Source organism: Dasypus novemcinctus, chromosome 3 (assembly GCF_030445035.2).
Source record: "Dasypus novemcinctus isolate mDasNov1 chromosome 3, mDasNov1.1.hap2, whole genome shotgun sequence".
In the NCBI taxonomy this organism is placed as follows: domain Eukaryota; kingdom Metazoa; phylum Chordata; class Mammalia; order Cingulata; family Dasypodidae; genus Dasypus; species Dasypus novemcinctus.
Genome location: NC_080675.1, coordinates 68129344 through 68152367, shown reverse-complemented (window position 1 = coordinate 68152367; position 23024 = coordinate 68129344). Strand labels below are relative to the sequence as shown.

General features: G+C 36.9%; 1 protein-coding gene across 1 annotated transcript in view; it reads left to right on the top strand.

The window, feature by feature from the left end:
• TOGARAM1 (TOG array regulator of axonemal microtubules 1) overlaps window positions 1–23024 on the top strand; it is a 127551-nt gene that overhangs the window by 47684 nt on the left and 56843 nt on the right. The window contains 5 exon segments of the mRNA XM_012521568.4: window positions 9302–9610; window positions 10810–11069; window positions 15305–15537; window positions 18127–18224; window positions 22682–22831. Coding sequence (XP_012377022.3) covers window positions 9302–9610; window positions 10810–11069; window positions 15305–15537; window positions 18127–18224; window positions 22682–22831 — 1050 coding nt within the window.

Below are 23024 nucleotides of genomic sequence, written 5' to 3'. Positions count from 1 at the left end.
AGGGCCAGCTGCCTTGGCCCTGAACTCCAGAACCATCTGCTATGACCATAGAACCTTTGGGTCTCTGCATCCCTTAGGAGAACCAGCACCTGGGTTTCCATCTATCTTGGCTATCTCTGGTACCTTGCTGAGGCGTACATAAGCATTACCCCTCTGATGGCCTCCTGACTCTGTTTTGGAGACTAATAGCCATATAAACTCACTTGTCCTTTCTGTTTCCCCCTTTCATACAAAGTCAAAAAGCAGTTTTTAATACCTAATATTACATGTAGGCTGAGATACTCTGCCAGTCTGAGTTGACCCCTTTATTCAAGATCTTTTTCTAGTTACATCATCAGCTGGTGTTTCGTAGTAATCCCTCAGTGCCAGGGAGGCTTATCCCAGGAGTCATGTCCCACGCTGGGGGGAAGGCAGTGCATTTACATGCTGAATTTGGCTTAGAGAGTGGCCACAGTTCACAGACTCTCAGGAGGTAACTCTTAGGCGCCCTGCAGCTCTAAGCCTAGTTCATATTTCAGGCACACAAGACATAACCATCCCAGGGTCCACAGGATGGAGGAATAGAGTATGGATTAGAGTGAATTTACTGGTGTTCTGCTGGGGAACTATTGTGATTAGTAAGGGAAGAAATTGTAATAGTGATGTGGAGAGGGTGGCCATGATGGCTGTTGATGGTAGGGAGATGGAAGAAGAGATATGGTGGGGGACATTTTCAGGATTTGGAGTTGTCCTAGGTGGTGCTGCAGGGATGGATACTGGACGTTGTGTGTCCTTCCATGGCCCACTGGTGGACTGGAGGAGAGTGTGGACTAAAATGTGGACCACTGTCCATGTGCTGCAGCAGTGCTCCAGAATGTATTCACCAGGTGCAGTTGATGTGCCACGATGATGGAAGAGGTTTTTCATGTGGGAGTGGTGGGGTGGGGGAGTATATGAAGACCTCATGTTTTTCTTAATGTAACATTTAAAAGAAAATAAAGAAGAAAAATAAAAAATAGTCACCTCTGAAAGAAAATAGAGAGAACAAAAGAACAGGTTTTTTTTTTTTTAAATGACTTTTACTGTTTTGTTTTGTTTTTTTTAAGATTTATTTTTATTTATTTAATTCCCCTCCCCTCCCCCAGTTGTCTGTTTTCTGTGTCTTTTTGCTGCGTCTTGTTTCTTTGTCCGCTTCTGTTGTCGTCAGCGGCACGGGAAGTGTGGGCGGCGCCATTCCTCGGCAGGCTGCTCCCTCCTTCGCGCTGGGCGGCTCTCCTTATGGGTGCACTCCTTGCGCGTGGGGTTCCCCTACGCGGGGGACACCCCTGTGTGGCAGGGCACTCCTTGCACGCATCAGTGCTGCGCATGGGCTAGCTCCATACGGGTCAAGGAGGCCCGGGGCTTGAACAGGGGACCTCCCATGTGGTAGATGGACGCCCTAACCACTGGGCCAAAGTCCGTTTCCCAGAACAGGTTCTTGGTGCTTGTTGTCAGTCACATGAATTTTGGGTTTGAAGAGATTTCTTAAATTTCAAGTATTATTTAGAAATAGGATCAAATTAAATATTTTTAGAGGTATTTTAATTTTTTTGTAGTCCTTTCCTAAAAATTCTTTTAAAGTTGATAAGAGATGTATTTCTTTCTTTATTGGTTGATGCAAAAGTAGTGCTCATTTGAGATTAGTAAAAAGATTTAGTTAATACAACACTTCCATTTTAGCTATCCTTTCATCTACCTACAAAGCACCACATGACTCCTTAAAGTTTTTTTTTGTGGCATTATTCTCAATAAAATAGGTCATTTTTGTTACTGATATTGGTATTCCCTAAATCTTGACCCTTGGAGATTGTATTATTCAGCTAAAGCGGTGCTTATACAAAGTACCAGAAATTGTTGGCTTTTATAAAGGGTATTTTATTTGAGGTATACGCCTACAATCACAAGGCCATAAAGAATAAGTTACTTCCCTCACCTAAATCTGTTGCCGTGTGGTGGAGCAAGATGGCTGCCTGTCTCTGCAAAGGTTCAGCCTTCTTCTTCCTCTTCAGGCTCCATGGTCCCAGCTTCTTCCCATCTCAGCTATAGGCTGGCATAAGGCTCGTCTCTCTTCCCAGGGCTCATCTCTTTCCAGGCTCAGCTGCTCTGCTCTCTCCACAAGGCCAGATGTAAACTATCAGGCAAATAGCTGAGCTCTCTCCCCAGGGCTCCAATGTCAGAAACTCTGCTCTCTCCTCTACCATGTAGTTTTCTTTGTGAATGTCTGCCCACCAAGGGGGCAGGGACTCAGTGTCCTACTGTCATGGCAGAATCAAAGCCCTAATCTTAATTTAATCAAGTAAAAGTGAAACCTTTGAACTTAATACAATCAAAGGGTATCACAAGCCCAGAACAGACCAGTTTACATAATAACAAACATAATCAGTATTTCTTTTTGGAATTCAGCAATAATATCAAACTGCCACAGAGACCTTTGGGATCCATCTTACATATACAGATTAGTAGAAGCAGATAGGATTCACTATGTTAGCCTGTTATGATATCCTTGGATGATTTTATTACCTTTGAAGACTTCTTCTACTTTGTGTTTAGTCAGAACTGCTTAGTGGCTTTTGGTTTTCTAAAATTTCTCAGAATACTTATTAGAGCAGGTATTAAAGAAATGTACTGCTCTTCTGAAGTCAGGATTTAAGTTAATTACCTAGCTAAAATTAAAAATTCTGTCAGAACTACCACTGTTTCAACTAAGATTCCCAGTGGGATTTCTAAAGGACCTGGGATATGGATGCCAGATGTCAAACCATCTAAAAGTTCTAAAAGTTGCAATGATCCATACAGAGTGCTGAAATGTTAGTATGTTATGTTGTAATGCATTGATCTATTTACATTATTTATATGCGTGAAAAGCTTTGATGTACTTCATTTGATTTCTTTGTAAGAAAATATTTTTAAATCTCCTAATAAAAGAAATGTATAATGAGGCATTATTATGAAACTATCAGAAGCTATTAATAGAGAGCTGTAATTGAAATCAGCACTCCGAAAGTATAATTTTAGTTCCATATTTAAATCTGTGACCCCTTGAGGCTCCTAGAGTCCTCTCTTCTCCCAAAAAAGGATTTAGGTAGAAGTAGTAGTCCTAACAATGTCAGATAAGAATTAAAAATAAATAATATTAAATATAAAGAGTTGTTAAGTCATTAGAAGAATATTTGTTTTACTTGTATGTAGTAAACATAAGCTAGGTTTTTTGTCACGGAGCGTCTTTAAAAACAATAGGGGGAGCGGATGTAGTTCAAGCATTGAGCGCCTCCTTCTACATGGGAGGTCCCAGGCTCTGTTCCTGGTGCCTCCTAACAAAAACAAACAAGCAAAACAAATTAAAAAACCAATGCAGGGGAGCCTTTGTGACTCAGTGGTTGAGTGCTGACTTCCAGCATATAAGGTACCAGGTTCAATCCCCAGTCCCTGGTACCTTAAAAAAAATAAAAAAGGAAAATTCATGGTAAGCTTAGACTTTTATACTGGTTGAGGAAAAAAGAGAAGTAAAAAAGAAAAGATAAATTCAATAAAGAGCAGGAAAAGAGGGAAAAAGTAGTAAAGAAAAAGCATGATAAATAGAAAGCTTTCAAGAGCCATTTCTAAAACACAACATAAATAGTTTGGGAAAAGGCAAACCATGGAAAAGATACGCTAGGCAAATGCTGACGCAAAGCAAGTAGGTATAGATAAATTGATGTTAAGGGGGAAAAATGCACACAAAAGCTAAAAAAATGTTATGACTAAAGCATGTTACTATTATGAGAACAAACAGATGTTTCTCAATTTGTCCATACCTATCAGTTTTTAATTATGTAAAAAATTTTGATAGGCTAAAGAAACTTTGAATTAGAAGATATAGAATATTTAGATAACACAGTTAAGCCTGCCAAAATCGTCTCAGTTAGAAGTAGAAAACCTGAATAGACCTATAATCATTATCAGAATTTTAGGTTTAAAATTCTACCCATCAAAAGAAAAATACCTGGCCCAGATAGTTTTCTTAATGTTCTGTAAAACCTTCAAAGACTAGGAATTCTTACCTTATACAGGCTAAGGAATTATGACCAAATGAGCTCACTGGATGAAGGAAAATGTTGGGTTACTTACATGAAAGTCAAAGTTCTAAAAGAAGGATTAGGAAACCAAATTTAGCTGTATGATTTTTAAATGTATATGCTATATATATTATGTCTAAGTAGTGTTTTTTTTTTCCCAGAAAAATAAGTGGTATAACCTTATTCCATATAGGAGGGAAATGTAATTATGTCAATAGATGTGGTGAAATTTGATAAAAATTCAGCCATGCATGATTACAAAGTAACAATCTAATAATAAAAGAATTTTCTTAACCTTATTGATGTCATTGATACCTATAACAAATATATTTAATGGTAGAATGTTAGAAGTATTCATTTTAAAGTCAAGAGCAAAGTAAAAGTGCTCATTGTTACACTTCCCATTGAAGACTAATTCTTCATAGGTATAGGGAGTCATGCAGTATTCAATGATCTAGAGATCTCACAGTGACCAAAATCTAGTAGGAGGAAAAGAAGATAAACAAGTGAAATAAGCAGTAAGAAAGAAAATAAATGCAATGAATAAAAATAAGGTAGGGTAAGGGGACAGAATGTGACAAAAGGACAGAATATGACAAAAACCTAAATGAAATGAGGAAGTGAGCTTACGTAGGTATCTGGAGAAAGAACATTCCAGATAGAACAGCAAGTATGAATGTCTTGAAGTAGGAGCATATTTAGTTTATAAGAGGAATAACATGAAGATCAATGGAATGAGTGGGGGAGAATAATTATAAAAGAGAGCATGGGGTTTATAAGCCATGGTAAGGATTGGGGATTTTATTCTGAATTGGCTGGGAAGGCATGGGGAGTTTTTGAGAAGAGATAGCATGTTCTGACTGTGATTTAAAAGGATCACAACTGCTATATAGAGTCTAGTCTTGGGAGGGATAGGGCAGAGTGCAAAGCAAACCAGTTAGGAGGCTATGGCGGTAGTTCAAGTGAGAGATGATGTGACCCTGTATGATAAGAAAGCAAATAAGCGTGATGAAAATAGATTGGATTCTGGTATACAAGGTGACCATAAAGTTTGGAAACAGATCATTTTATTTTATTATGTATTCTAATGTAGTATTAGTAAACATATATTTTGTATTCACCTACATTTCTAGACTTGGTGATCACCTGTATTTCTAACAGAGAGCCAACATGATTTGCTAATGGATTGAATATGAAGGTTGAGATTGAAAAGAGTCAGAAGATAAATCTGGTGTGGTTGGCCTGAACAACTTGAAGAGTGGAGTTGCCATTTACCAAGAAAGGGAAAAATTAGGAGAATGTAGAATTAACTGGGAAACAGGAGTTTGGTTTTAGATGTTAAAGTTTGAGACATCTATCTCTTTTTTTTTTTAGGAGGTACCGGGGATCTAACCCAGGACCTCATACATGCAAAGCAAACACCCAGCCACTTAGTTACACTCACTCCCTAGAAACAGCTTCTCTTAACAAGAGAACATGTTGAGTGACATTTTGATGTTGAGGCTGGAGTTCATGGTGCCAATGAGTGCTAAGGATTTGGGAGGCATTATACTCCCTAACTAGGGAAGAACTAGCTAGTAATTAAATGTATAAGATTTAAAGAGGAAGAAACAAATATTGTCATTCCCAGATAAAATGTGAAACGATGCAGTGGTTAAAAGTAGCAGCTTAGAAGCCAGACTGCCTTGGTTCATATCCCAGCTTATTATTTCCTAATGGGTGACTTTTGCCAAGTTACTTGCCCTATTGTACTTCATTTTTTAATCTGTAAAATAGGAATGTTACTTATCCCCACAGCATTATTTTAAGGAATGAATAAATATATATATAAAGTGCTTAGAACACCACCTGGCACATAGTAAATGTTCAGTAAATATTAGCTGTCATTATTATCATCATCACCATCATCATTATTACCATATTAGATTATTTACGTAGGAAATCCAAGAGCATCTACAGAAACACTATTAAAACTAATAAAAGAACTCAGCAAGGTTGCCAGATATAAAATCTGAATAAAAGTCAGTAAAGTTCAGAATGCTTGATAAAGTTCAGCAATTTTCAGAAAAGGTAATTTTCAGAAAATGTAATTACAAAAAAAGTTTTGTATGAAGAAAATTTTTAAGTTACCCGGAAATTTTAGGAAAGAGTTTCATACCCTTTATAATGAAAACTATAATACTTGTTTGAAAGACATCAAAGAAGACTTAAATAAATGAAAAGTAATACCATATTTTTAAATAGGGAGACTCAATTTTAGAAAAATGTACTTCTTTCAAGATTAATCTATAAATTCAATGCCATTCCACTCAAAATGGCAGGCTATTTTATGGAACCAGGCAGGCAGATATTAAGAAAGGATGGAGGGCCAAGACTGGCCAAGATAATTTTAAAGAAGATGAAAAGGAGTTTGTCCTATCAAATAGAGTGATAATAAATAAAGCATTTTGATTCTGGTGCAGGGATAGACAAATAGAGGAAAGCAACCAATGAGGAGCACATAAGGATAGACCCAGATATATTGGGGAACTTTATAGATGACAGGGAAAGGATTGACAGTTCAAAAAAATGGTGCTGAAGGCTAGGTGTAGCATAAGTACACTCAGCAATGGGACAGGGAAATAACCAGGATGGTGTGGGGAAGACTGGACACGAATTTATTTTTTTAAATTTTTTTAGATTTGTTTCTCTCTCCTTCCCCCCATTGTCTGCTCTGTGTCCATTCACTGTGTGTTCTGGTTTCACTTGCACCCTCTGTGGCACCGGGAAACTGCGTGTCTTTTTTTGTTGTGTCATCTTGCTGTGTCAGCTCTCTGTTTGTGCCACGCCACTCCTGGGCTGGCTGCCCTTTTTTTCGCATGGGGCGTCTCCCTTGTAGGGCACAGTCCTTGTGCATGGGGCACCCCAATGTGGGGGCGCCCCTGCGTGGCACAGCACTCCTTGTGCCGGCAGCTCTGTGCGTGGGCCAGCTCACCCCCACAGGTCAGGAGGCCCTGGGTCTCAAACCCTGGACCCTCCCATATGGTAGGTGGACGCTATACCACTTGAGCCATGTCTGCTTCCCTGGACCCAAATTTAGAAGAGAAACCAGAGTCCTGGTTGGGGGTAGGGTTGGAAAGGCAAGGGAAAGATTCCATCCAAGTCTTTCACTAGTATGTACACACATGCACATTCCTGTGGCCTGGAATCCAAGTTCATTTCCTGGTCACTACAGAGGCCAGAAGCCAGGAGTGAGCTATGTGGCACATGGCCTCTCTCACCATGGGTTAAGACCATTGTTCCTAGCCCCAAAGATCCTCAAGAAGTTGCCAGTGGACTGACCTGAGTTCCTGGCTCTGAGTTCCTCAGAATAGTCATCTGCTACTGATTGGTAGCGTGAGTCCTGCTGGCTTAAACTGAGGACAGACAGAGCACCTGGAGGTTACTGAAAAACTGTTAGGCGGTTGGGACAATCAGTGGCTAGGGAACACAGGTCAGTTAACAGGGAGGTGAAGATGGTCAAACACCACACAAGGGAATGAGAGTGTCTACAACTGCAAGCAGAATTGCATCCATCATCCCTGTGGAATCTAAGCCCCCTCTGGATATAAAGGTGGAGTGGACGTCACCATCCCAGGGTCCACAGGATGGAGGAATAAAATATGGATTAGAGTGGACTTACTGATATTCTACTATGGAACTCTTGTGACTAGTAATGGAAGAAATTGTAGCATTGATGGGGAGAAAGTGGCCACAGTAGTTGCTGAGGGCAGGGAGTTGGAAGAAGAGATGTGATGAAGGGGCATTTTGGGGACTTTGGAGTTGTCCTAAATGATATTGCAGGGTCAGATGCTGGACTTCGTATATCCTACCATAACCTACTGAATGTACTGGGGGAGAGTGTGAACTACAGAGTAATCTATTATCCACTTGGTGCAGCAGTGCTCCAAAATGTGTTTGCCAAGTGCAATGAGTGTGCCACAACGATGGGGGAGGTTGTTGGTGTGGGAGGAGTGGGGTGTGGGGATGGGGGTGTATGGGAATCTCTTATGTTTTTTATAATGTAACCTTTGTTGTGATGTATGTATCTTCAAAAAAATAAAATTTACAAAAATGATGGGAGTGGGTGGAGTGTGGGTTATATGGGAACCTCTTTTTTTTTTTTTTCAAAGATTTATTTTATTTATTTCTCTCCCCTTCCCCCTCCTCCTCAGTTGTCTGTTCTTTGTGTCCATTTGCTACATGTTCTTCTTTGTCCGCTTCTGTTGTTGTCAGCGGCACAGGACTCTGTATCTCTTTTCGTTGCGTCATCTTGCTGTGTCAATTCTCCGTGTGTGCGGCACCATTCCTGGGCAGGCTGCATTTTCTTTCGCGCTGGGCGGCTCTCCTTACGGGATGCACTCCTTATGCATGGGGCTCCCCAACGTGGGGGGCACCCCTGCATGGCACAGCACTCCTTGCGCACATCAGCACTGCCCGTGGGCCAGCTCCACACGGGTCAAGGAGGCCGGGGGTTTGAACCGCGGACCTCCCATGAGGTAAACAGACGTCCTATCCATTGAGCCAAATCCACTTCCCTATGGTTTTTTTTTAATGTAACATTCTATGTGATCTATTAACTTCAATAAAAATTTAAAAAGAAAAAAAAAAGAAACTAGGTAGTATTTGCAAATAGTATGTAAATCATCTTTCACTTAAAATATGATATTGATCTATATCTATTCAATTGTTGTTATTTACTTTTGTAAAATAAAGTTAAATTTTTTTCTGGATATCTAGTGAGACTTTAGGTTGATTTTTGGGGGAAGGGGGGTCCAGGGACATAAAAAACCCCACAAAAATGGAACTGGATTTTACCAGTGAAAAAATTGACATTTTAGTTGCTAAGCAAGAGCTTATTTCTGCTTACAGTATTTTGTTAAAAAAGAAGAAAATAATAGAAATAAATATTTTTTCTTCTTTTAAAGAGTTTGTGGACTGCCTCAAAACAATTCTAGTCTCATCTTTCAGGAACTTATAGTCTATAAGTATGTGAAAAATCTATTAAATTTATTATTTATTTTTTTAAAAAGTTTGCTGAGAAAATTGGACTATCAATATAAAAAAACATCAATGAATTTTTATCCTACAGCATAGAAAAATATAAATACCAGATGGGATAAAAATCTGAACATAAAAAGAAAGAGAAATCCTTTAAACTCTTAGAAATTGTGTATACATAAATAACATTTTCTTTTGTCTGATTACAGTGTGTGGTAGCCTAAACTTTGGCAGTAAGACACAACAAACATTTGGTAGTCAAACAGAGCGTACTTTATTATACTCCAGTCCAAATCCAAGTCCAGGAACCTTCATCCTTCCATCCTATCCTCTCTCATCACCTCGAGCCAGTCCAAAGCACACATCCCCTCTTGCTGGATCTCCAAAGAAGTGTCAAGATAGTTCTGTTCTTTTCTCAAATTCCTGGCCTCTTAAGAGCTATGAAGGACTATCAAAGCCAAGTCCACAGAAAAAACTTGTCAATCATAAATCATCTGATCCTACAGGTAGAAATGATGGTAAGAATCAATACTTGGTTTAAATTTATTTGTATGCTTGGATTATTACTTTGGAGTTAGCATATGGATTTGTTACATCTTTAAAATCTGAGAAACTATATTTCTTTGAGTTAGAAAATATTTAGGAAAATATTCAGCAGTAAGTTAAATACATCAAATGTATAATATAAAAGTCATTCAAAATTGTCATTTCTTTCTTTTCTTATGCACCACTTCAGAATCCCTTTTTGGAACTAGGCAAATAAATAATGTTTTTGTGAATTTATAATGGACACGAATATCATGTTTCCCACAAATCTGATAACAAATTTTAGTTTTATAAATATAAAATGTTAATTCATATATTTAATGTAATATATGTCCATTGTTCATTCATTCATCAAACATTTATTGAATTTTATTATATGCTGAAATTCTTTTGAAGGGTTTTCTACTATTTGTTATAAACTAAAATATTATTTTCTTAGCAAAAGCCTACTCCAAAATCATGAACTTATATAAGTTCATTCAGGACAGATGGAGTCTCAAAATAAAAAGTCTATTAAACACAAAATAAGAAAAATTTTTTTACAAAAGTCTATTCAAGACAACTCTTTTATCCCACATGCTTTCTTATCCCCAGCCCCTGGGGTAAGATAGTCTACCTTTAAACTACTCCACAATACCAGTGCCCTACTTTATAACCATAAGACCAATTTATTGTATATTCCATCAATTTTATCACTTTCTCTCACACTGAGCCTTCATTCTCTTCTTTTAATTTCTTTCTTTCCCACAAGATCAAGCATTCCATTGAGACCTGAGACTTCTACTTATTCTCCCCCAATGCCCAATATTACGGCTTTGCATATTATAGGTATCCAGTTAAATCAAACTAGAAAAGCAGCCCTTCTAACTTATTATGGACTTTACCATAAAAAAATTGATCATGATAATGTGGAAGAAGATAGATATAAAAAGTTAGCGTAGTATGTATAATACTTTTATTTAACATGAAAGGAGTATGTGTGGCTCATTGTTTTTGTTTTATTTGTCTGGGGACACTATAACATTTATCTCATTTTAGATAGTGATCTTTATTTCACTTTATTTTATTAGAAAGATAATGTACTTTTCTATTTTAAAACACTATATTCCAAACACTGATGACTATGTGAAATTAAAAAAAGTAAAAAGTAAAATATGTATTTTTTATGCAGGAGAAAATTCTCAAGAAAAACCTCCAGTTCAACTTATACCTGCTTTGGTGAGATCACCATCTTCCCGACGAGGCCTAAATGGGACAAAGCCTGTCCCTCCCATACCACGGGGAATAAGCCTTTTGCCTGATAAAACAGATTTAAGTAAGGTTGGACACAAAAAGAAAGAGCCTGAAGATACTTGGAAGAGTGAAAAAGATAATCTTACAATTGATCTTTCAGAATTAAATGTGAGGGATAAAGATTTGGATCAAGAAGAGGTTAGAACCAAATATCATTTTTTAAATATTTTTAAAATTCTTGCATTTTCTACATATTATACTTGTTATGTAAGAAAAAATCAAGTACTTTCTATCCCATAGCATTTTTTCTTATTTATGAAAGTATTTCATTTCATTATTTAAAAACGTGTAAAATATAGGAAGTATTAGGAAGAAAATCATCATACCATATTCCACTACCAAGAAAAAGTCACTATTAATATTCTAATTTATTTCCTTCCATTATTTTTTCAATGCACATATTATTCCTTTTTAAAATTAAAAGTATGAATAATAAAATAACATACCTATGCACTGATATCCCCCCAAAATAAACAGTTTCTTTTATTCATTTCTTATTTTTTTTAAAGTGAAACATAATGTGGTTCCCAGCCCGATCCATTCCTCTCCCTCCATCACCAGAGACAATCACTATCATTTTGTGCTTTTATGTATGTTTTTGTACTTTTTATATTAATGTGTTAATATTTTATATATTTATTTATGGTGTATTCATTCATATGATAGATTTTGGCTTATTACCAGTTTTTTGCTATTGCAAATAATGCTGCAAGGAACATCCTTTACCACAATCCTTATGTGTATATGTGCAAGTTTTTTATTTTATGAAATCAAGGTCATGTTTGCACTCATCTTTGAATCCCGCATCACTCTGTTTATACTTTTTTTTTTTTTTTTTAAAGATTTATTTATTTATTTAATTTCCCCCCCTCCCCTGGTTGTCTGTTCTTGGTGTCTATTTGTTGCATCTTGTTTCTTTGTCTGCTTTTGTTTCTTTGTCCGCTTCTGTTGTCGTCAGCGGCACGGGAAGTGTGGGCGGCGCCATTCCTGGGCAGGCTGCACTTTCTTTTCACGCTGGGCGGCTTTCCTCACGGGCGCACTCCTTGCGCGTGGGGGCTCCCCCACGCGGGGGACACCCTTGCGTGGCAAGGCACTCCTTGCGCGCATCAGCACTGCGCATGGCCAGCTCCACACGGGTCGAGGAGGCCCGGGGTTTGAACCGCGGACCTCCCATATGGTAGACGGACGCCCTAACCACTGGGCCAACTCTGTTTATACTTTAATAATGTATTGCCAATATGATAACTCTGTACATGCTAATTATGTCAGAGAAGGCAAGGTGGTTGCTGTATTACTTTGGATTCAGAGCACTTTTCCATAGTTGCCGCCTTGTTATTTCAATTTACCTAATATGAGGTTTAAAAAAGTATATAAACTAAGTACATAAACTAAACCACTAAATCGTATTTTTGTGATCTTACTTTAGCCTATTTTTAAGATGTAAGCATCTTTTACTGACTGATTGGCTCAATAAAATAGAATTAATATATAGTCATTTTCAAAGTATGTTCATAGTATTAAAGATGCATAAAACTAATTTATAAAGTGCCCAGATTGTTTTTTTTTAAGATTTATTTAATTTAATTTATTTCCCCTTGCCCCCCCACCACTTTCACTTGCTGTCTGCTTTCTGTGTCCATTAGCTGTGCATTCCCTTGTGTCTGCTTGTCTTTTCATCTTTTCTTTAGGAGGCACTGGGAACCAATCCTGGGACCTCCAACATGGGAGAGAGGCACCTAATCGCTTGAGCTACCTCACCACCCTGGTTTGTTGTGTCTCTCATTGTCTTTCCTCTGCATCTCTTTTTTTGTTGCATCATCTTGTATCAGCTCGCTGCATGGGCTAGCTCTCCATGGTGTGGACCAGCTTCACCTTCACCAGGAATCAAATCCCGAGAACTGAATTCAGGACCCCCCCCATATGGTAGATGGGAGTCTGATTGCCTGAGCCACATCTGCTTCCCCCAGATTGGTTCTTCATGAATTAATTAGCTACTATAACTTCTAACTACTTGTAAAATATTTCCTTAAATTTTTTTGCCCAACTCATTTGTATTTCAAGAGGGCTAGGAAGGGAATTCATTTGGAGGAAAGAAAAATACAGAAGAAGCATTTTCCTATATAACTCTTACTTAAATAACAGCTGATCCTACACATTTTTGCAGTGTTTTTATTATCACCTAAAAATATCCTTTTTTCTTTTAGTGGATAATTGAAGATTGAATTTCTTTTATATAATTATTAATAAATACAAAAGGATAGTACTGTTTTTAGATATTCAGCCTTCCAAGAATTTAATAGGGAAGAGGCCATACTTTTTTTTTTTAAGATTTATTTTATTTATTTCTCCCCCTCCCCTCCCCGTTCCCCCTGTTGTCTGCTCTCTGTGTCCATTTGCTGTGTGTTCTTCTGTGTCTGCTTGTATTCTCATTAGGCGACTCTGGGAACCAATCCCGGGACCTTCTGGAGTGGGAGAGAGATGATTACTCTCTTGCATCACCTCAACTCCCTGTTCTGCTGTGTCTTCTTATTTTATCTCCTCTGTGTCTCTTGTTGTGTCATCTTGCTGCGCCAGCTCTCTGTGTCGGCCGGCACTCCTGCGCAGGGCAGCTTTCCTACCCTGGGCAGCATTCCCACGCAGGGCAGCACTCCTGCATGGGGCAGCATTCCCGTGTGGACTGGCACTCCGCATGGGCCAGCTTGCTGCATGAGGACCAGCTTGCCCTCATCAGGAGGCCCAGGGCATCAAACCCTGGACCTCCTAGATGGTAGATGGGAGCCCAGTTGGTTGATCCACATCTGTTTCCGGAGGCCATACTTTTGAATCAACCTAAATACGATATTTCATACAGTCATTGTTTATCTTTTTAGGTGTGAGTTGAAAGGCATTACATGTTTTATGGATTCAGTTTGTATTCTTGTGTCACAAAGGAAAGTACATTAATCAAATTTTTCAGTTTAATTTTACTTCTATATGCATTTTTATATTGAAATTATTTGTTTTCATAGCATGTAATATATAATATTTGTTCATTCATGTGTTTACTGACCCTGCCTATCAAGTGTGTAGACTTAAGACATTTATGGATGCTATCATTTATTGAAGACAGATGCTTTCATTAAATGTTTAACCTTATGAATTGAGTATGTTTTATGGATGTTTCTAGTTCATTCATTTGTTCAATGTTCTCTTCCCAACCTTAGTATATTAGTTTGTATTAATGATTTCTACTCTTCGTTTCTAGAAGTACTTGGCTTCATAAGGCACATACAATGATCTGTTAACATTTGCAAGTTTGATATAAACTTCAAACATTAGAAAGTTGATTACTTTTGGTTAACCTTTTCATAGCACTATTAAGTAGTTATGTCAGCACAACTAGTGATTAAGTGTAGTCTGGACATCTGTGACTCAACTCTGATGTCTACTATCCAGTTCATTGATTCATGTCTACATTTTATTAGTCATTATGTCCAATGCCAGAGATATGGTAAACAATAGCTTGAGATCCTTCTTCTCAATGAAGTTACAACTAGTAGGTTGTTAATAAATACCTGAATGATGAAAATATGTATATTTATAGTATGTACTTATATATTAACATCCATTTTGTTAGACTGGGTTGGAGAATGACTAGGTACACTTAATGGAATTTAAATTCTAAGGATAACTTTTACTATTATAAAGAATTCAGGGAAGCAGATATGGCTCAAGTGATAGGGCCTCTGCCTACCATATGGGAAGAACGGGGTTCAAACCTGAGGCCTCTTGGTGAAAAAGAAGAAGAGAAAGCATGCATACACGGCAAGCCAGTACCTGTGTAGCAAGCCAAGCACCTGCACGGTGAGCCAAGTGCCCACGCAGTGAACTAGGTGCCTGCATGGTGAGCTGAGTGCCCGCATGAGTGCCCATATTGCAAGCCAAGCATCCACGTGGTAAGCCGAGTGCCCACACAAGTTCCTGCATTTTAAGCTGAGTGCCTGCGCAGCAAGCCAAGTACTTGGTGTGAGTGCTCATGTGCTGAGCCAGTGCCTCCGTGGTGAGCCGAGTTCCCATGCAAAGTGAGTCACGCCGCAGGTTGATGACACAACAAAAGAGAGACGAAGGGGAGAGTCGAGGCGAAGCACTGCAGAGACCAGGAACTGAGATGGCACAATTGACAGTGAATCTCTCTCCACATCAGAGGTCCCCAGGATTGAATCCTAGAGGAGAAAGATGATAAGACAAAAAGAGAACTAGATACAGAAGATCACACAGGGAATGAATAGACAGCAGGGTGGGGGCAAGGTAGGGGGAAGGGAAGGAAAAAATCGAAAAAAAAAAATTCATATTATCCTGTAAAGTTAATTTTTTTTTTTCAATTTTTTCCTTAGATGCAGAGCTCTCTTAGGTCACTTCGGAATAGTGCAGCTAAGAAAAGAGCAAAACTGAGTGGCAGTACACCTGACCTTGAAAGCCCTGATTCTGCAATTAAGCTTGACTTGGCTATGGATTCCCCATCTCGATCTTCCTCTCCAAACATCAGCTCTTACAGTGAGAGTGGAGTTTACAGCCAAGAATCACTGACTTCTTCTCTGTCTACAACTCCCCAGGGGAAGAGAATAATGTATTTCATTTTTTGGCCTGTTAAATGCATGATAATCTTTAATTTATAGACTGAAACTGTAATATCATATATGAGAAAAACTTTAAAACCACTAATTTTCTAGTTGTTAAGATTTTTAAATGCATTAAAAGAAAATGGAAAAGTTGACAGATATAGCTTTGCTTAGGTTTGGTTTGGGGTGGAGGTGGGAAGAAATAGTAAACCCTTATTATAGTTGGAGTGCCTAAATTAATATAAGCCCTATCCCAAAGCCCTAATTGTTATTTTGCTTATCTAAAAACTATCCTAATATTTTTTGGCCTATAGTTCTTTTCTGGATCATTGACTCTTTTTCCCTATTGACCTACAGCTTTCATTTTAAACTAAGCACCAATTTCCTTCCTTATATCTTGTTATTTTCATTATCTGGTAGAAGCTTAGGACTCCATGCCACAGCTCTCACAGCTTCCAGTAGTTCCTCTATAGCAATAGTGCTAGAATTAGTACTGGCCACCCCACTCTAATGGATAATTATTTTCCAGCATAGCAATTGCACTGGCTTCTCCAGATTACCTCTATAAATTCTGAAGTCTTAAACAGTGGTCTCATCCCTGGCTTTGGGGCATCTCTGTGAGATCGTTTCGGGGATTTGACAAAAACATAGTAGAACTGCTGGGCCATAGGATAGGTGTATATTTAACTTTTTAAGAAACTGCTAAACAGTTTTTCAAGATGGTTGTACCATTTGGTGCTCATATCAGAAATGAATGTTCAAGAGATCCAATTGTTTCACATCCTTGCTAATATTTGGTGTAGTCAGTTTTTTAAATTCTATTTTTCTTTGATTTTTATGTTAAACCATTTTTATGGTGGTAAACCAGTTATTAGAAGTATTTAAATGAAATTAAAATTATTTTTGCTTGCATAAACTGGAACCTCTAACAATGTAGATAAAGATTACATAATCAAAGGAGAGGTGGTATGTTATTAAATTTAGTGAAAAAGGATGCATGATTTCAGTTTATAGAATTAAATTCAATTTTTGTGTCCCTTTATGAGAGATTTATCTCAACCCTGATTTTCTCTTCCACATTTTATCTTAATTAGCACCTAATTTTACAGTTATAATTTTTTCTTACTGGAAATTTCTTTCTTGTAATTGCCTAAGTAGAGTCCCGTAATACCATATATTTACAAAATGAATTTCAAATGGTTACAGAGGCTGGTGAAATAAATATGTTTCCATTAAATTACGAGATATTTTAAAAATACATATTTAACAATTATTTTAGACCTAAAGTTTCTTCCCTGATCTTCTATGAAAGTGAAATTTTATGTTACATACTCCTGTAGTTGCAAGGTTATAAAAATAACTGGAAACCTAGTGGGAGGGCACGGGAGTCCTTTTTATAACATCTAGGATTCACAATTTCCAATATTGTCTTAGTTATCCTGTTCAGATATAGAACTCTGAAAAGGGCATTCAGTGCACATTCATTAGACAGTTACTTTTAATTAATTTAAACATTTAAGTTTAATAATTTTAGAGCAGTTATTCCCATTTAGTTTACACTTCCCATTAAGAATCACAACTAAAGGGGAACAGATGTGGCTCAAACAGTTGAGTGTCTGCTTCCCACAAGGGAAGCTCCAGGTTTGGTTCCTGGTGCCTCCTGAAAAACAAAAACAAACAACAAGCAAAACAAATGAAAAAACCGTCTTAGGGAAGCCAACGTGTCTCAGTGATTGAGTGCCATCTTGCCACATACAAGGTCCCAGGTTCAATCCTTGGCCCCCAGTACCTTAAAAAAAAAAAAAATCACAACTAAAGAAAGCCACTATTACCTAACATGAGGCTTTCATCTATTAGATGAGTTGGGTGGAAAAATTTTGAGACTAGATTATTTTCTTTAATCCAGGACAAATATACTGAGTTGTATATAATTTTACAGCAACCTGTTCTAGAGAAATTACTCTTTTAAAATCTTTAACTTTGCTTTCTCAATATGCCCATTGACAAATAATGCCTACCCAACTACAAGAATTGTACTCCTTTGTAAAATCTCCACTTTGTATTATCCATTGTGATTTATTGACATTACAACTCTTATCAATTTCAAAGTTTCCTTGCATTCAGATTTATCATTCTTCAGTTTGCTTTCCTTATGAAATAAGGTCTTTCAGCCTTTATGATCTCAGTAAAGTACAACAAAAAATATCCCAAGAAGAAAGCAGCATTTGCCAAACTTACTTGTTGCTGATCTCTTATTTATAATATAGACAAGTTTCTATTGTCATTATATGTAAAGATGGATAGTATGTTAAATAATTAGGGGTCATTTGATTTGGTTTTTAATGGACTCTTTGAATCAGTTTTTTATCCATTCTTGAGGCAATCCTCTTCTGGATAATTAGAAATGTTTAAAAGATTGAAAGTCTAAAAGGTAGGTTAAGAATACCAATTTAAAAAATTCTCAGCCATAGTTTTTCAACTTATTGCTGCCTTATTATGTAAAAGTTTGTGAGGTAACAAAAGTAGAGAAAGTGTGGTATGAGTGTTGAAAACTGACGATCTTAAATGTTTATAGAAATTGCTCTGTTTCATTGTAGGTCAGACATGTTTCCAACATTTGGATCAAAATCTTGTTCAACAAGACTTTCTTCTGCAAAGAATAAAAACTCTCAAATGACTGAAAGCTCCAGTGCAGGTATTCTATGACTGTTTTATGCATATGTTCTATTAAAAATATGACTTTTAGACGATATGAAAAATGATAGAGTATATTTCATATTTACAATTTTTGTACTTAGAAATCAATAGTAATCCTTTTTTTTTTTTTTAGCAATCATTTTTTAACACCTTAAAAGTCAATTTAGGGCGGTGGACTTGGCCCAGTGGTTAGGGTGTCTGTCTACCACATGGGAGGTCCACAGTTCAAACCCCAGGCCTTCTTGACCCAGGTGGAGCTGGCCCATGTGCAGTGCTGATGCGCACAAGGAGTGCCGTGTCACGCAGGGGTGTCCCCCTTGTAGGGGAGCCCTACGCACAAGGAGTGAGCCCCGTAAGGAGAGCCGCCCAGTGCGAAAGAAAGTTCAACCTGCCCAGGAATGGCACCGCACACACGGAGAGCTGACACAACAAAAAGAAACACAGATTCCTGTGCCGCTGACAACAGAAGCGGACAAAGGAGATGCAGCAAATAGACACAGAGAACAGACAACCGGGGGGGGGAGAGAGAAATAAATAAATAAATAAATATTTAAAATTTTTTAAAAAAGTCAATTTAGCCAAGAATAAATGTTATATTATTCTTGGAAGAAAAAATATTTGCCTGGATAATTGATCCTCTTTCAAGCCCATAGGTATACCTAAGTGTGGCTCCCAACTCCAGATATTCTGATTTATTAATAGTATGGGGTGCACCCAATTTTAAAAAGCTCACTGGTGATTCTAGTGTGCAGCAAAGTTTGGTAACCATTTGGGAACTGTTTGTGGCATCACAAAAGACAATTTCCTTTATAAGGAATATTTCATTAGTGGTTAAGTTCAGGTGTATCTTGCTTTAAGAATTTCATGAGCTGATCTAGAAGTCTCTCATTTACAACATCACTTTTTTATGATTAGTAAAGCTATATTGAACTGTGAATGAAATGCAATAAATTGTGATACAATATTTATTTTCACCTAATCTCAATGTAACAGTCATAACAAATTTAAGGTTCTTTTACTTTATGTAATAACTTATTAAAAAGCTGTGTATATATATCTGATTGTTTGCTAAGATTTTTAATCTCTTATTTTTCTCTTCATTTCTCCTACTTCTTTTCTCCACTACCATTGCTTTTGTTCACACTCTTTCCACATTTCTTGCCTGCTCAGCCTCCTAAATTTTCTCTCCAGTTTCCACATCATTCTTTTCCAATCCATCCCCACAATGCAAATCTAGCTCTATTTCCCAACCTAGATTTGTTCAAGGCATTCTTCCACGATCTAGTGCCCTCTTACTTCTCCAGACTTGTTTTTCACTTTCCTCTTTCTATTTTGTGCTACAATTAAATCATACCACCTTCACTACCATTTCCTAACTCTTTGCATTTGTACATACTATTTATTCTAGATGAAATCCGGAATTCATACCGCTATTCATCTCTGAAAACACAACTCAGTTGCTTTCTCTGGGAAGTCTTCCCCAATTTACAAACAAAATTATTATCTCTTCTACCAATCTCTTCTACCAATAGTACAAGTTATTTTATTTTTCTTATATTATCAGACTCTCGACACCCCAACCCCAAGATTGTTACCTTTGATTACCTACCAGTGTCTGCCATAATCCTGAATGTCTGAGTCATGTGTATGCTTGGTATATTGGCTTGTACAAAGCTAGTGTTCAGCAAAGAGATGGCTACTCAACTAGGCACAGAAAGACAGTGTATATGAGCTTTGGGGTCTGAGAAACTCCATTTGGAATCCCAATTTGATAACTAATAACTGTATTCACACTGTACAAGTTACTTCTTTGAAACTCAGTTCTCTCATCTGGTAATATAAGCCTTGAGAAAGGGTAATGAAGATTTAAATATATAACACCTATAAAGCAGCTAGTGTATAATAGGTATTAAGTGTCAGTTCTCTTTATTGGGGAGACACATATAAAAACTTGAACTTATCCTTTAATCCTTTTTAAGTCTGATCATTCTAAAAAATGTATTTTATAATTTTACAAATGTTTATATATATATATATATATAATTTTGAAGAGACATTATAGTTACCAGGTTGTATCTAATTTGTAAAAATGGAACATCCTTTTGGAAGAATATCATTGGGATAGGAAAAAAAATGGATTTGTGTAACCTGGGTTTGATTTCCCCTCTTACTCTAGTTGTGTGACCTTGTGAGTTATTTAAATATATATTGGTAGAGTGATAGGTCTTATTATAGCACATACTTCTATGTAAAATATTCAGTGTTTCCCAAACTTGCCTAATCTTAGGAATCATCTGGGGTGCAGATTGCAAATGTAGATTCTGGGGACTTGCCTAATACTTAATGAATCAGTCTTCAAGGTTAGAAATATGTGTTTTTAACATGTAACTTAGGTATTTCTAGAATCAAGTTTTTGAAGCACTACTGTTGCTGAATTCACACTATAAGAAACTCTTCGTTAAATTTAATATGTTCTTAAAATATTAAATTGGTAATGATATAGGATTTTATAAATTTGGTTTTATATTTTTTGTTTACGTGGGATAGGTTTTGTTTTAATTTAAATAAACAAGTGCTGTCTACAAGTTTATTGGTGTTGAACTGGTAAATTATAACAATGATAATGCTCAGAATAAATATCTGAAGATCAAAAAATAAAAGTTACTTAAAAATTATAAATCCAATCTGTCTTTCAACAGTATTTCTAATAAAGGTCTCCACATATATTCCATCACTTCCTGTTACAGCATGTTGTGCTAAATTTCCTGATTGATACTATAGTAAATTTTTCTTCCTGTAATTTTCTATTACTGTCACCTATTAATAGAAAGCATTTTCACCCAAAGCTAGTATCTTTATGTAGCTTACTTAAAGAATTGTCATTTAAGAAGCTTACTTAAAGAATTAATTGTCTTTTTAAGAAGAATTCAGAAAAATATTCAAGTTACTTCCAGAGATTCTTTATTATTTAACATAAAATCTTTCTTGAATCTTTTTTTATAAACTGACTTAGTGCCCTGTACTTCTTTACCCTACCTGCAATCAGCCACTTCTTCTTCCCACCATCCTGATTTATTAAAATATCTACAGCATTATTTAAAATAAATATTTTATTATTATTTACAGATAATGCTTTAAATAGGAGTATATAAATGGACAGTGATACAAATGTTTATCATCTAGGTTTTTTCCTGTAGTACACATTTTGTGGCTTTAACAGCTGCAAAGTATTAGTGTAAGTGTCCAGTTTAAACACTCAAATGTAGCTTAAAATTTGGGGTATTTGTTAAAGTAGTTCCAAAAGAGTTTTGTTTTTGTTTTATTTTTAATTAGAAATAGAATAAAATTTGGGTATTTCCTATGTGTTAGGCTCTGTCCTAAGCCTTTAACATGTGCTTTCTTCATATAATCTTCACAACAGTTCTGGAAGAGATAGTACTATTATCGTACTAGAGCCTTGCACAGGTTCTCTCAGCAGATTAAGTATCAGCAGTATAATTTAAAGCCAAATGGTATTATTCTGATTATGAGCTCTTAATCATTTGTATTTTACTACCTCACCAGCCAGACCAGCATAGGCCCATTACATGGAAGGGGAGGGAAAAGAAATGGAGAATATATGTGGCTCTCAGGCCACAGTTTAAAACTTCTGAATTTAAAAAATTCTCTTTTTGGTTTAAAGTTAAAAATTTCAATTAAACAATTAAGTGCCTGCCATATTTTAAAAATATAAGTATTTGATTATCTCTTTCAAACATAGAATTTGTATTTCATTGTAATTTTTTTTTTAAAGATTTACTTATTTATTTCTCTCCCTTCCGCCCCCGCCCCGGCCCCCCGGTTGTCTGTTCTCTGTGTCTGTTTGCTGCGTCTTCTTCGTCTGCTTCTGTTGTCGTCAGCGGCTCGGGAATCTGTGTTTCTTTTTGTTTCGTCATCTTGTTGTGTCAGCTCTCCGTGTGTGCGGCACCATTCTTGGGCAGGTTGAACTTTCTTTCGTGCTGGGTGGCTCTCCTTACGGGGCACACTCCTTGCGCATGGGGCTCCCCTACACGGGGACACTCCTGCATGGCACGGCACTCCTTGCGCGCATCAGCACTGCGCATGGGCCAGCTGCACACGGGTCAAGGAGGCCTGGGGTTTGAACCGTGGACCTCCCATGTGGTAGACGGATGCCCTAACCACTGGGCCAAGTCCACTTTCCTCACTGTAATTTTAAAACCTATTTTATTAAATGTTATAGTATAGCTTATAATAAATATTCTTATATTAGTCAAATAAAAAATATTACAGATTTTAAAATAGTTTAAAACTATAAAATTGCTGTAATGTTGTATTTTCTAACATTATTTTACTGGCATAAAAGGTCAGAAGGCCAGATAGATTTAAAGGAGAGAGAGGTATCTGTCATAATAACTATATCATTCCAATAAATATTTTTATTTTATTATTTTATAGGGTCTGCAACATCTAATGTAAGCGTAATTGGTCAGCGTATCAACTATGGATATGGATGTGGTGATTTTGAAGATGATAAGTCGCATGACATTTCACCCAGTGTTTTAAAAATACAAAATAAGGAACACCCAAAACATAAGCATACAAAAGGTTAGTAAATTTTACGACAAGTTGATTTTAAGATTGAATGTCTGTAAATCCAAATCCTTCCTAAGAAAAGTGAACTAAGAGTTCTCAATTTTGATACTTCTGCTGAACTGTTGCTGTGTAAATACTTTTGCCATCTGGAGAATGCATAGGTTTATATAATATTGGTTTATGGGCTTTCCTGAGGAGCCAATGG